Genomic DNA, 16065 nt, shown 5'->3' with positions numbered 1-16065 from the left:
ACTGCCTGCTCAGAGCAGGGTTGGTACAGAGTTCAGACCAGTTTCTTTATGTCTTTTTCCCGTTCTCCGAGGATGGAGTTTCCATAGCTTCTCTGGGCAGCCTGTTCCAATGCTTAATTATCTTCACATTGATTTTTTTTCCTTTTACCCCAGTCAGAACATCTCCTGTTTGTTTATGACTATTATGTCCTGTTCTTCTGCTGCCTCAATAATGTGCCTGGCTCCATCTTTTTGGCAACCTCTTTTTAGGTATTGAAGGCTGCTATTAGGTCCCCCAAAGTTTACCACCATCCTACAGGCCTGATCATCCAAATGTTTTTTTACCATCTAGTAATTCATCTACCTATAGTAATTCATCAAGGAGAACTGAGGAAGTTCGAAGTGTCTTCTCCTTTTGAATGAAAGAAGAGATCACTTGCGTGTGTGATCTGTCACGCACCTGTTGAAGTGCAGGTTTTTTTAAGGCAGTTCCAAATAAAATCCACTGTTTGAGGTCAAAAATGTCACATCCTTTCAGGTATGAATATACTAGTTTATATTTAAGAACAACAGTTGTCGGAAGGTGTACCTACTCTTGCAGTGTCAGCATTATTGTAAAAAGTTTTAAAGGGCAAATGGAACAGCTTCCTCCCTTCTATAGCCTTGCTTATAGGAGAAATGTACAGTTTGCATTTGTTGTGACACTAAAACCTAACCTTCAGCGGTCTTGAAAATCTGAGGCTCTGAGATTGCTACATCTACTATTTGTCAGCTCATATTCAGATTTCCAGTAATTTTATTCCAGGAAAACAATTTTGTCCTGTTAGACAACGCACTGTGCATCAATTTCCTTTTCCAGTTGGATACGCTTTCTTTGTGTGCGTAATGCACTGTGTTTCCATCTGAAACAGTGTGAAATAAGACTGCAATAGTAAAGTGAAGTTCTATACTTTAGTACAACAAAGTAAAAAATCATAACAGTTACATATTTTAGTACAGTTGAAGAACATATTTCATTGTACCCTTATACTATTAAGTAGTTCGTTTTTGCTGGGAAATACCCTTCAGTCTGTATCCTCCTTTGTCCTCGCTCAATGCATTTTCAGTATTCTCTGTTAAATATCCTTAAAAATTAACTTCTGTTCCCCTCTATCATGTACTTTCGCAGCTATTCTTGCAGCACTTCTTTTCCTCCTACTCACTGGCAAAGCTTCTTCCCACAGGTTTACTTCTTTACCTTTCCTCTTCATTTCACAATCTTAAAGAAGAAACAAGAAGCTATTTGTTTCTTGGTTTGGGATATCTTAGACATTTTTCACACGTGAAATAACAAGAACGTTGAGTGAGTTTTTTCCCTGAGTTTCTGGAAGAGACATTGAGACACCGTGGGCAGGCCACAAGCATTTGCAGCCCATACAGGAGATGTTTACTGTCAACAGAATGCTCATTTATCTCTCTGGATTTGACTTAAGCAATTATCAACAACAACAAAAGATGAAACAAATAAACAATCCTAATGCAAAGTGCATATTCTTGGAAACATATTTTGGTTTTATATTTCTGGATGGGGTAATCACAAACATCATACAGTATGTGTTCTTGGAGAAGCTGTAGATGAGCTGTGAAGAACAAAAACATATGAAAATAAAAGAAAAAAATAGCAGTGGTTTTATATATTATAAATCTATTGAGGGAAAAAAGTTGCCTAACTGTTTTTATATGTTCCCCACCTTTGATTTTCCATAGTATATTTTTCCTTTATCTAATCTCCAGCAATTTTGGGAGTCACAAAGTAAGTATTGAAAAATTAATACTAAAAAAAATTCAGTGCAATCCTACCTCTCTGTAAAGGACAGGCTCTTTGTTTTTCTTGCCTAACATTTTATTACTAGAGATTCGTGCATGACTTTACAGTCTTTGTTCTTCAGAGTACATCTGCTCCTGCTGTTTGTTCACCACCTGAAATCATAATCATTTGTTTGTGACATCACAATTAGTTACTGTGAAGACGATTAGATTGTCACCAACAGATGATTATGATTTCAGATGGTAAATGAGCAGCAGGAGCAGATGATCTCCTAAGGAACAAAGGTACTTGATCTCATGCAATTGTTCTCAGTAAAAAAAAAGGCAATGAGAAAAAAGCAAATAGATATTCAGAAGAGTTTCTTAAATCTGTGATGAGAAAATTTGAGCATTTTTCCGTAAATAACATTTTAGTATTTTTAAAAATCTACTTAAATAATAAGAGATCAAGAATATAAGAAATAGAAAAATATGGAAATATATGGTGTTATTGTAAGCCCTAACTGTATGGTTATATTCAAATTCTTACTTAGATGTTTCTTCATCATTTTTGGGGGAGAAAATAAGTGCAAAATAAATCATGTATTTATGAAATTTTGCATACTACTAATACATATTCACTTTGCAGTAAACACAGTTTATGTCAGCTTTATAGTTCTGGCCCTCATTAGTTTGTATAAAGTCTTTTTTTTTTATTCCTCTACATGTTTATTTTTGAACTGGGGCTTTTGGTGAAGACTTCCAGTAGATAATTTAATACCCCCGTATTTCCATGAACAGTAACTGAAACCTATGGCTTGGGAATAAAATTTTTGTTTTGTATTTCAGACATTTTTAATTGGAATTTATATGTGTTATATTTTGCTGAAGTATTTAATTCTTTTGGGTGTGTTTCAAAGATGATTTGCAGTGGATTGTACGCATTTTTGCTCACTAAGTACTACTCTTTCATTGAACTTCACTTTTGAATTGCTTCCAAACTTAGTAAACTTTGTCAACTATAACACACTCTTGCTAGGAGTTAGACTGATACATCACTAAACATTTGTTGAATTATTTGTCGTCCTGAATAGAAACCACAGTAAGAGGAGCTGACAACACCACTTATTTGAAGAAGCACAGGCCGCAGAACAGTAGTTCCCATGTGCTTGGTTTGGGGTTTTTTGTTTTGTTTTGTGGTCTTTTTCAGCAAACATACTGTCAGGTGAACGTTATACCATTATACCATCACTGTGTGTTTCAGGGAGCAGTTCCATCAGCTGAGCCATTTGTCCACGCTCCTTATGTCTCATGACCTTGGCTAGGGTCTCTTTCAGCAGTTCGTTACCTTTAAATAATGCCTTGCCTCTGTAGCTGCTCAGTTGATGTGCTAATTTTCAAAAAAAAAAAAAAGATATTTTAGATACAGGTTAAGAAAAAAAGTATTGCAAGCAGCGAGCTGCCTGGTTCTTGAGTAGTGTGGGTTGTGCATATGTAAGAAACATACACTTGGGCTGTGAGGGTTGTGGTTTGTATGCCCTCAGGCTGAGAAGGAACCCAAGTCTTAGCACTCTAGGAGACTGCTCAACCATTAAGCTCTTGATGTATAAAATGGATAAAGAGGTAACAGCCACCATATGGGTAGAGGTAATTTCAGAGAAATTCTCCTTTTGCTTTTCCCAGTCCCCTAAAATTCCTATATGAATTACATTTGTTCAAGGTTGCTAGTCAATTCCTTTGAAAAAAATCTGCATGCGAAATAGCAATACAGAGCTCTCTTTTGATGTTAACTCTCAAATTCAGATTTAGTAATGTAATTCTGCAAATCATCTGCCTTTGGATTTCTGTCTTCAGTCAAGCAAATGAAACATTATTACACAATTAACCTCAATACTGTGTTTCTCTAAATACTTTCACTTTTCTGAAGTCTTTTCTCCTTTTCCTACTTCCTTCCCCCCAGCCTGGAACCCATCCTTAGTCTAGGATGGTAATGTCCTTGAAGAATTGAATCACTCAAAACTGAGGTTTTATTGCTGTCAGAACCAAGACTTAATTCTCCATTCTCTCCTCCATCCCCTTTCCTTTACATCAAACATCTTATCCCTATGACTTCCACTCCCCCACCACTTTCTCCTCCTCTGATTTAATCTTCACTCGTACCTATGCTGTGCTTGTTGATGTCCCCCTTGACCTTCTTGGCTTCAGCAACCTCTCTATCCTTGTCTAGTAGACTTGCTCATTCTTTCATCTCTTCTACGCGTGGGTCATGCCTTTGTTTTCATCATCACAATTCTCATTCCCCTCTTAATCTGTTAATGAACAGTCTTGCCTGCACAGGTCACCTGCAGTTGCACTTAGGCACTCTCTTAATTGCTTTACCTCCCAAAAAATCACTTTCTTGCAGCTTTTACAAGCACACTGATCTGCCATCTCACTAGCTTCATTTGCTTCTGCTCCAAATTTGCTGATTGTCTTTATGGATAAAGATACTGTCCTTTCTTCTGCATTTAGATTGCTTCTTTTCAGAACCTACTTCATCTTGATCTCAGGTTGTCTGGTACACTGATATATTGTTGGAAACTTATGATGCAGAAATTATCATGTAAAAATAATAGTGTAGGTGTTTTGTCTGTCTGGTTGAATATTTCACAGAATATCCTGGAGAAATTCCCCACTGCAAACACTAAGTCTTATTTTTACCAAAATCTTGTGTTCCCAAGCAGGAGTAAAGCTGTGGGAGATTTCAAAGAACTGTGCTCACATGAGTTAAACACCAAATGTTACAAAAAATGTGTGCAATTTAAGTCTCCTGCAATACTGCAGTTTCCTTTTTGGCTGTACAGAAAATGATCCAGTGAAATTGAGGTTATCAAGACCTGACTTCTTGAGGAACTAAATAGTATTTACTTCAGTGTCGTAGTTATTTTAAGGTTAAATAAACCAGTATTTTAATGAGTGACTTTTATATAACATCAGTTTGTTTAAGGTCATGTAGACAAGATCTTTTGATTGAAGGACATTGTGTAATGGCAAAACATTTTTTCATGTCTGAATATTGCAGTAGCTGGTGACTTAGAAATACCACAGATAGCTGTGCTAAGTAGGTAATGATTGCATCTTGGTATTTCAAGCCAAGATTGTGTGTAGACTATTACTGAGAACATAATGGCCATACTATTTGCCTACTCAATTGTTTGACTGACGTTTTCTGAGTTCCTACTGAGGTAATAAAACAAAATTTGAAAATATTCTAGTATATAAATAGGCTTTTACAGTGAGTGGTGTATAAAATCAGAATTTCTTTTTATGATAATATTTACATTTTTCAGTCTTGTTATTGAAATAGTTACTTGGTTTTGTAAATTCTCTTTTTTGCTCTCAGTGGATTTGTAATGGGCCATGTTCTAGGGCATGTTGAAAACTTGCCAGTTCTATGAAGGAGTTGTTGCAGGTGAAACTCCTCCATGCCTCTTAAGGTTTTGTCCATTTTAACTTACATAATAGTGAAGTCAGGATTAGGTCTGGGTCTAGCTTTTCCTCCTTAGTGCCTTATTACATGATTTTGCCACGTATTTTAAGCAGCACAATTTAAGAAGGCTTTATTCAATGTCAATACAGGTAGCATAATCTGAAAGAAATTTTTTTTTATATTATGTATTGAGTATTTCATTCAGTTCTGAAAATACTGATTATCTCTTTATAACAATCTTTTTTTCACCCAGTGATGGGTTATTTCAAATATCAGGGTGTTAATATATGAGCATGTCATATACAGAATTATATCATAGTTTACTTCATATCATTATACAAGACGTGAAAGTACTCCCATGCTGATGCCTCATATCACTGGTTGTAGTGCAGGGAAGAGCATGTGCTCTTCAGGGGTGTCAGGGGAAGTCATACACCAGCTGACACTGTTGCTGATGCACCAACAAGAATAGCTTTCCTGTAGGACAGGTGAGGGCCCAGGGAGAAAATTGTGGTTCTCTGAGAAATAATAAAGTTATGGATTAGACCAAGTGTCCTTGAAACACGAAAAGTCAGTGAGCGACCTTGAACCAGAATTCATTGAGTGAAGGTAGAGGAAGATTATCCCTACAGCGACGGTCATGTAGAAAAGAGAGAAAATTGACACTTAGATATATGTGCATTGACCATGCAAGCCTGATTCTGTAGGTCATCTTTTGGAGTTGTACGATAAAATCAAAATCTGAGCTTTTCATGTTTTCTGATCTTCCTGACAGAAGTAGAAAGTTGAAATTGGGACACCAGTGGTACCAGTGTAGGCACTAATACCTGTGAGTGTGCAGGCAACACTGTCATCACTCTGGACTTTTCTTAACTTAGTAGCCCAATGCTGTGGGGTAGCTTGTCATTGTCATTGTATCAACAAATTCCATTTTTGTGAAGTCATTGAAGCTCATTTGGTGATATCGTCAGTTGTTCTGCTTCCTCACCTCATGCGGAAGGTCCCTCCGATGATTAGTTTTGTTTTCCATGAACTCTAGGAGTGAAGGTCCAGACAGTGGGGGACCCTTTTGTAGAAGGGTCCTCCTGTCTTCCCAGCCAAGGGCACCTTGTCTTCCTAGCCAAGGGGACTCTATAGAGAAAGGGTTAGGGATAAAAATAACAGTACTCCAACAGATTTTTGGAGACTGCCTCTTCTACTGCTATGAGAAGAAGTGGAATCAAAGCACCGAGATTACACTTCAAGGGGAAGGCTTGTGAAGGATAGCAGGGCCATTTTGCATCTTAATCATACATTTGCCTTGGATTGTAAACGATTTTGCAGTTGTCTAGTACATGACAGTAGAAGTAGACAATGGAAGATCAAGACATTTATTCTTAGGTAGGAGAAGTCTTTGGTGTGGGGTTTTTGGAGACTTCAGAAGATTGTGAGAGACTGCTAGCAATTACCGTCAAGGATGAATAAGACATGTTTTTCAAATGTTAGTGATTACATTGCATAGCTAGCCTACATATTTTCGTAGCACATTAGCCCACAGGTTTAAATAATGTAAACGGAAATTGTTTTAACATGTTTCATGAATGTACCTCTAAGTTATGTCCAGCAGAAGGTGCAATGTTGTTAGTCTAAATGGTAGTGTTATAGATTCTGTGAGTACTAATAATTACAACGCTACCTTTGGAGTATGGTGTAGTTAGTATGGGATAAATACTTAGCAGACACAAAAATCCAATTTTTTTTTAGCTGAAAGACGAAAAAAAAAAGAAAATATTCACCTACAGATGTTCTCCTGCAATGCAAAAAGGCGTTAGTGGATAGTATTTTTTTCTCCCATATTTTTTATTAAAGTACCTGTTTGAAGACTAATTAAGATATTTCTGAAGAGTTCTTTTGTTCTTACACTTACTCCTCTGTTGATGTCGTACTCCTTGTCTTGTGATAACATCTTTACTAATGTAACTAAACTGTTGTAATATATATATGCCCTTCTACAATTCAACAGAGTGGAAGTAAACAGGCAACAGTGAGGAATGACATTAAAAAGTCCTCAATAATATATTAAAAATAGATAATGATTACAATTAATATGTACTTGTTAGAAGTTTTCAAAGAGACCAAGTTTTTATTGGCTTTTTAAAACAAGTTTGTAAGAAGCTTCATGAAGCATGGGCCCTGAATGTAAAAAGTTAATAGCTTGCAACTGTATTAATGTAATGTCTGGAATATTACATTACTTTGTTTCCAGAGATAATCAATGATGGTAATATAATATCTGCCTCTCAGAGCCAATGTATGATTTAAATTAATTATTGCTTATAGAGCACTTTGAAGTCTTTAGCAGAAAGGTGTTGCGTAAGTGTAAAAGTACTATTATTAATTTAACATCATCATTAGAGTAAAGTCAGTACTTTAGGAGCATTTGCTATACTCTGCTCAATATCTTTTTATTCATCATATGCTGCATATTAGTTATTTTAACATTTAGAAAGCTTAGTAATCTGGAAGTATTCCAAACCATTGTTCCAGACAGCAGTTAGATATTTGGGTGGATCATGTAAAAACAGTGAAATGGCTGAGAAAGCATGTAAAATGTTTGTTTTAAGTAATATTACATCAATGGAACAGACATCTGCAGCACTGGACTTGGTTTTAGACTTCTTTAAACTTTTTTTTAAGTTAATGTTGTACTGTGTTTTTGTGAAATTGATTGGGGGGAGCTAATACGTTATTTCTAAACAAGTATATTGTTTTACCTTTTGCTCAGTTTTCATTTCTGTTTCTCAAACATTTGTAGGAAATCAGATTTACAGTGGGTAGGTCTTAGGAGGTGGTGAACACCTGCCACTCGATATTATTGTTGCTGTTTGGTTTTGGAACCTTACGTTTGCTATCAATACCTGTATTATCTATTGCAATTTTCATTCATGTTGTCTCTTGTGTAAGACTGTTTAAAAATATGAGCAGTGATAGGCCTTGGAGATTGTAGCCTCAGAAAAAGGGTATAGAATCATTCTCTCATTTAGTGATCATGCACTGTAAAATAATTCTGTGTGTTTACACAGTTCTTGTTATCTATAAGGTTATATTCTAAATTGTCCCGAATGGAGAAAAGAAATTTTAGGGACCTTGGCCTCTCCATCCTTACCAGTAGCATTGTGTTGAATTTGTGCTTAGCTAGAGTTCAGCGCACGGTCCACTGGCTTTGGAGCTGGTTGTAAGCCCTAGTAAAACACCTTTGAACTTAGAGTTCAGGTTCCAGCCAGGCTCCCCAGCACCGTGAAGGCAGGTGGGGTGAGAAATCAGGTGAATAATAGATCCATCTTTATGAATAGTATAAGCTGATGTTCCAGCTTTCTGAAAGCAATATTAATTTAAAAGCCAAATGTGTGAGTAAATCGATTAAAAGATTCACCTGTAAGCAGTTTGCAGAGTCAGCAGTAAGGAAGTTCCATTTTCACCATGTAGTTGAAAATGAGGATATTAATTACTGGTAATATTTTTTTGAGTCTTCTCCTTGTGGTAGACATTTTATTTAAAAATACTACTGCACTAGTAGGATTAAAATCCTTTTTTTAGGTAACTGGAATTTCTTCACTTCTTTGAATTTGTTCTACATTCTGAGATTAATTTAATATGTACTGCAAATGAATTAAACATTGAACCCTTTGGGATTACTAAGTCAGTTAACAAACAGGTTTATCAACCCTAGAATGAAATGCCATATGGCTCAGGTTCACCCATGTTATTTTCAGATATATGCTAGAAGATTAAAGTATGTTATTAATACGAAATTACACATTTCAAGATCATTTTTCAATTTATTAATAATAAGAAAGGGGTGTTCCTCTTACATCAGCAAACGGGGTGCTCAGGTTTCCAACCTATGCTTCATGTATATGAAAACTAGCAAACTTCAGCCTTAATTCCGCACATTTCCACACACAGGAATATCATCAAAACTGATCAAGTACGTACTCTTGTTTTCAGGCAGGTTTAGGGTTGAGATGCTTTCTAAAAACATATTAAAAATTTTGAAATGTAGGCAAATTATCCCTAATTTACATGTCACTGGAAATATTTAAAAGTAATGCACATAAATAAATGTAGATTTTTTTCCTGTTTACACTAACTCCTGTTGGTATTAAGGATGTCACATGCATGCGTTCCTTGTCCAGTATAAATGTTGTCCAAGACAAGTAGCTATTTGCAGACAATAGGATGCCATATATGCAGCCAAATAAATAAATAAGTAAATTCCTCTTCATTGAAGAGTGGTCAGTCACATAAGAGTCATTAGCACAGTCACGATGTGGCTGCAGGGCAATTTAAGGTTATTTAAGCACAGGCTGCCGTTTTAATTCATCAAACACTTAAAGCCAGCACTTGAGGCAGTGCTGCTACCGCAAGAAGCTGTCCTGCCCTTCTTTTGCCTCCAACAGCTCGTTATGAGCATCACTGCGTGGTCCTACAGGTGCTGGTGCTGGCACAAGCCATAGCCCAGCTGGAGAGTACAAACAGCAGCTGTAGGTGGGAGAGGAAAGAACTACTTTCTGGTGGCAACAGCACTGACATAGGCTAGTTTAAATTATTTGTCAAATAACAGCCTAAATTATTGTATCAGGTAGGAGGCAGAAGATTGCAGTGAAATAACGATCCTGCTACTATTTTGAAATAGCAGCTGTTCTTCGTAGTTTGTAGATCTCCAAACCTCATTTCTTCTGTGCCAGCCACATTTTTAAAGTCTCGGTTTGTACCTTCTTAAAAAGAGTGGGGGAACAGGGAGAAGAGGGGCACATCAGATCTGCTTTGTTTCTAAATAAATTATGTAACTTCATTTACGGTTACTGTAAAAAAAAAGATACTGCTTCTAAATGCTTACCTTGTTTTCTACTGCAAAATATGTTAATGAAAATTGTCTACGCGTCAAACCCATTCTGGAGTAATGAGAATGATCTTTGTTTTTCTTTTCAGCGCCAAAGGGAATACTCCATCTCTCTCCTGATGTTTATCAAGAGATGGAAGCAAGCCGCAACAAATCAGCCCCTGGTACCACTGTAAGCTATTTGTCGCCCAAAGAAATGAGCCAGACTTCTAGCTCTTTCTTCAGCATATCTCCTACAACAAATAGCACAGCTACGATTGCCAGGGAACTTCTCATGAACGGAACATCCCCAACTGCCGAAGCCATAGGTCTAAAAGGAATATCTCCTGCTTCCCCCTGTTCTGCAGTGCAGCCTTCAAAACAGCTGGAGTATTTGGCAAGGATTCAAGGCTTTCAGGTATGGGAAGGGGAAAATGAAGCTCTTCAGCCAGAATCATAGCATTGCCATCAAGGTTTCACTCTTGCCCTCTTGAATGTGGGCATGCATGTAACTTATCTTGTAAAATTAGCTGGTGTCCAAGGCAGTTTCTGGGTCCAGGAGATACAACCCTGCACCAATGTACATGTCCCTCCTTCTCTTTTTTTGTTCCTTCCTCCTCCATTCACCTTACTGCAGGCCATCTTTCTCTCCTTTGTTTATTCTCCTTAAATAATTACAGGCTTAAATCATGCTTTTTACTTGCACTTCTTTGAGAGTCTTCACCTCTTGGCATTAGAAGCTTTACATACTGCTCTGGCGTTGGTTTCTCTCTTGGGCTCTGATCCAGAATGTGCTGATGCACCACCTTAACTTTGCGTTTTGCCTTCTGGGCCGGGTCGTGAAAGCCGTTACTCTGCTTCCCACCCTGCACCTCTTAGTTGTAACCTGCAGAACAACGCTTTGGTCAGAAGGTGCAGCCTAGGAGCAGACCTGGTGTCAGAGCAGTGCAGAATGTTTTTGACATCGCAGTCAATACTAGAGAATGTAAGATGTCCTGCGCTGGGTCAGCACATGAGTCCTTCAGCGCTGATGACCTGTATCCAGCAATGGCAAATGCCCTACATTTCATAGCGCAGTGACGGCCTCTGTAGTACATCCAGTCATTTCTGCAGCGTGGAAGATGGGAAAAGGAAGCCTCTTCCCGATCACCATTACATGCAAAATTACACATATATATGGATAGTAGCTCATTTTACTGTGTTGCACCATCGGAGGATAGGACCAGCTATGTAGAAATATTCTTTTGCCTGTCGGAGGTTTTTGTTGTTTTTTTCTTCCTTTTCAGAGTTCTGAATTTGTTCCATTTGAAAAGTTGGTTTCGTATGTTCTAGCATATGTAATTTGATCATGTAACTAAATTCTGGAAATGGGAGGTTTCTGTTAGAATTTTTGCATGCCTGATAATGATTTTTTTCATCAAAGCCCGTGTAATTTACAAAGTATGCAGTTGTTGAAAGTGATTTAAAAGAGGCTGCTAGAATTCGAGAAATAGTGTCAGATGTTCTGTTGGCATAAGCAGCATAGTTAAATTACATTTGCGAACATCAGATATCACCAGTTGTGGCTTTGACCTAATGCTGTTTCTGTCTAAAATGTACATTCAGCTTTCTTTTGGTCTTCATTTTTAAAATGTCATTTTTGATTCATTAGTTTGAATGTCTCTTACTGCAAGAAACGGTAAAAGCCTAAGCCTCACCGTAGTAGAGTTAAGCTGCTAAAAGGAATTCAGTTTTCCTGAGTTCCATTTGTTACCTGCCTGCAGTAGAAACAGATGAATTCCAATGAAAAGAAGTTCAATCCGTGAAGTCTTCACTGCTCACTTTCACATCTTGTCAGATTGCTTGTGTCTACTAGTAACACTTTATTTTCATAGAACCAATGCACAGTTTATGTTACTGTTTTGATTCCTACTTGCCTACAGTATGTGGTTCCTGTAAAATGGTTAGTTGTGTTTGTCCTGGGTTTTTTTCATGCTTTGATTCTAGATGCTTATGTAGAAATTGTTTTTAAAGCGTCTTACCTTGAGCCAAAAAGTTACCTTGAGTACCTTGAGTTTCATCCGTAAACTAGACTACTACTTTTTACTTGGCCCCGACACAGACGGAGAAGTTTGGTAGAGAATCTCGATTATTAACATCTGCCCGCTGCGTATGTAACTGATGGTTTTACACCGCCTTAGCAGGCTTTTTAACACCTCGCTTGACTAAGCCTGGTGTTGATGTGGAACTCTGCCGCTGCTGGGTGGCTGAGCCGAGGTAGCGCAGTGAACAGAATGTCTGTGGGAAATGGCTCGGTGGCCTGTCAGGTGCACATCACAGGTCTCTTCACCATTTCAGCCTAGAAAGCTCTTTGTGTTTAAGAGTTTAAAAAGCCGATTTCTTTACAGGTTAACTTTCTCAGGCATATTTACTAAGTAGAAAACTACTGCATTTGCAAACAGCTAGCTTGTTTCGTGTTTCCTGAATGACCCAAAAATGATTTTTAAATTGTTAGCATGTATTTGTATTCTGGTCCGGATGATAACCATAGTTTTGTCTTTCATTGAAGAACGTATACATTCTGTTCTGTTACAATGTATTTTTGAATTTTTTAAAAAGATCAATAAATACTCATATGATGTTTCATTTGTAAATGTAAAAAAAATGTTATTTGCTTATTTGAATGTTTTTTTTGAACTTCTTTAGCTGCAGGGGACACGTCTTTAAAATGTGGTTATTTAATTTACATTCTTCTAAACTGTTTGTATATGATCTCAGCCATGTTCTATTGTAAGCCCTTAATATTAAGAGTTACTGGGACCAATGTATGGAAAAGTACTAAAAAATGACATTTTTATGTTTTATGGCTTATTATTCTAAAGATATTTGTAATTCATAAGCAGCAGCTCAGTGTCACTGAAAAACAGGTGTTTAGCTTGGATACTTTCAAAGCTCGGGCTTCAAATTACCAGTGATAATTAAACACAAATACTTCAAGCAAGCCTTTACATACTCTGAATAAAGCATTTTTAGTGCTTGCTTCATATTTATGAATGCAATCTACCAGTTACTTGTTTTGCAGACTTTGCCCAGAGATTGTTTAAAGGAAAATTCAGCTTCGTTAAAATTGTTATTTTTAAGTGACTATGTGGTATTTTGGCCATTGTTTTGTAACTAGATTAGGAAAGTTACAGTTATTTTTGCTGACCGTTTAAGTGCAGTAAATTATTCAGAGAGTTTGTGTAAATGGAAACATTTAGAGAAGCTGTTTACACATGAATAATTTGGGCCTCCAGGTTTTACTGAGTTGCAGGTAGTCCAGTAGGAAATTCCGCTGGGAGTTTCCATGAAGCAAAGATCGTAAAATTTACAAAGCCACGATTGAGTGCCCGCAATCAGTCCCCGTGCGTGGCTGTGGCCGCACTTGGCTTGCTGCGTTGGCAGGACTTAGAGATCTTAACTTTTTCTCCGTAGCGGCTACATAATAAAACTTCACACAGGATATAGTTTCTACGTGATGTATTCCTTTGGTTGCAATGGTTACCCAATTTATACCTTCTCCCCCCCACCCCCCCTCCGCATTTGTTTGGTGGTTAACTGTTTCATTTTATACATTGATAGATTTAAATGTTTTATTGTTGGGCATTTCTAAATGGTTCTCATTTCCCCAACCGGTAGCGCAGGCATACGTTTCTAAGTGACTGCACACACAGGAGAGGTCCTGCTGGATGCTCTAAAGTCAGGTTTACTTGTGGCATATACACGTCAGCGCGTGGTTCGGAATTGTCGGCAGAGGTGGGCCTAAACTAAGTTTCCACACTTTGCACGAGGGTTGACACTGAGCTCAAACCTTTCCCTACAGTGGCTTTGAACAAAACATACACTCGTTTTGCTTTGTTGGACGTGGAATTAGGAGTGCCTGGATCTCACTACTGAGATACGTAAGTGAGGAAAATTTCAGGGAAATTCATCCCTCAGTAAATTTGAAGGAAAGAGCTATAGTTTTGGTCTGATCTGTATGTAATTGCAAGTTTCTTGGAGCGGGTTAAACTTTAAAAAGCACATAAATACCATTTTCAAAATTGTCACAGGATGCTAATAGCAAGTAATTTAGAGGTGTAAAATAATCTAAAAAGATAGATGTTTCTTGGGATTTTCATAAACACCTGTGCAGATTAGGTACTGGACTTCCAGTTCACTTGTAAGCCTGGGCACCCTACGTAGTGTTTTGCAAATTTGGGCCTGTTGCCCCACACGGTGAACTCATTGCCTGCAGTCAGTCACACCATTGAGACTTCTGCCCTGTACTGTGTTGTCGGGTGCAGACATGTCCTCGCGTGCTGTGGGTTCTCATTCGCATGTGAGCAATAATGGGACTTCCGTCGGTGTCTTCTCACCGCTTTTGCTGAAGGATGTAGTCACTGGCAGGAAGGGCAAAAAAGGGGCAAGTCTGGCTTCTTCGGGCTCGGCGTAGTGTGTGAAGCAGCCGTCGGTCGTAGCTTAGGCCATGCTGTGACCATTCCCTGGTCTCTGATTTGGCTGTGGCTGCTGACGAGCGCAGCACCACAGAACAGGCGCCTGGCTTCCCAAGGAAAGGACGGTGGGTGACCTTCGCATCCATCCCACCTGAGTTTGCGAAGGTTTGTGAATCCCAGCTCTGCTTTTACCTGAGATTTCTTTGACCAATATTAAATTCGCTGTCAGAACTTGTTGACAGTGTTCATGATGGTTGAAGAGTTCTTGGTCTTCTAAATGATGAAGAGTTTGGGCCTGAAACCCTTTCTGCAACAAATCTCCTAGACACAGTCATGAAAATCGGATTTGAGTTCAGTGGAAGTTTTTAATACAAAAGGAATGACTGAGGGATTCCGGGTTAAGACTGAAGAAAATAATTGAAATATAAATTATTATCATCACAACTTCCACATCTTGAAATTTGATGCAGTATCCTTTATCTTCCTTCGTTAACATTTTGTGTCCAAGTATGCCAACTCATTGATGATGGCTGAAATAATAATTTCAATTCAAAAGTTCTTTTCCAAAGCAGCTTATGATTAAGAAATGTTGCTTGCTTAGTTAAATTAAAATTCATTGGACTTCACTAGATGGAGGCAGCTTTCCTTTCGTTAGTTCTTGTTCATTACATGACCCAGAGAAATATCCATACTTAACTTGCAAGAGCTCCCTGGAAGTCTTGACATTAGCTATTGCCCTTCTTTCTTACCTCTGAAGCTGGTTGTTACCTCAGTAAAAGCAACATCTTATCCCTTTTCGTCTACCTTTTTCTCTTGCCACAGCAAGCAGGACTTTTTTCAATTGAAATTTCATCAGTCTTTGCCAGCACACCAGGATATTTCTTTTTGATAATCTTCAGTATAACTCTAGGACTGGAAAACAAAGGCCAGATCATTTACTTGTACAAATTGTTATATCTCTGAGTGACACACCAGTTATGGATTTGGGCAACAGGACTGCGCTACAAAATTTTCCATAAACTTGTCACATTCACAAAAAAAGCCATGATAAATAAGGAGAAGGCAGCTACAGCAAGAAATTTACCAGTCTTTTGAGCTCTTGCAGAACACAAATCTCTGAATTAGCTTTGAAAATTGCAAGAATTCATTGGTACGGATTGCAAGGTTAGGGAGAAAAACAAGCAGGCAAAAAAACCCAAGCATTCCTCATTGACTCCAGATTCAAATAGCTACAGTAAAGGGAATTATGAGACTTTTTTTATCGTTCTGTTGAGTAGAAGTGCATTCTTAGAAATGCTCGGCATTGCATCTCATTCTCAGCAGAATCTCCCTGCTGAGGAGGCCGATGGGAAGAAATGAAAACAGACTAACAAGAATGCAGTGATGGAGGTGAAAGCTTCAATAGAGGGCTTTGAAGCAGCACGTTAAAATGAAGTTTCCGTGGTTTCCCAGAAAATCAGTGGGCATTTCCTGTCTCTGGGTGTCTGATGGACTATAGACTACCTTCCCATCCCAAA

The 16065-nt window shown here is 38.0% G+C and overlaps 1 protein-coding gene across 5 annotated transcripts in view; it reads left to right on the top strand.

The window, feature by feature from the left end:
* Positions 1-16065, top strand: part of STAU2 (staufen double-stranded RNA binding protein 2) — a 170381-nt gene that overhangs the window by 78222 nt on the left and 76094 nt on the right. For 4 of the 5 annotated variants that reach the window (XM_063327055.1, XM_063327056.1, XM_063327059.1 and 1 more), the window contains one exon: positions 10205-10512. In XM_063327055.1, the coding sequence (XP_063183125.1) occupies positions 10205-10512 (308 nt within the window). Of the gene's footprint in view, positions 1-10204; positions 13472-16065 lie in introns of those variants that run through there. The other variant, XM_063327060.1, reaches the window with a different exon arrangement.

This window comes from Chroicocephalus ridibundus, chromosome 2 (genome assembly GCF_963924245.1).
Source record: "Chroicocephalus ridibundus chromosome 2, bChrRid1.1, whole genome shotgun sequence".
In the NCBI taxonomy this organism is placed as follows: Eukaryota; Metazoa; Chordata; class Aves; order Charadriiformes; family Laridae; genus Chroicocephalus; species Chroicocephalus ridibundus.
This window is presented reverse-complemented; position numbering and strand designations above follow the sequence as displayed.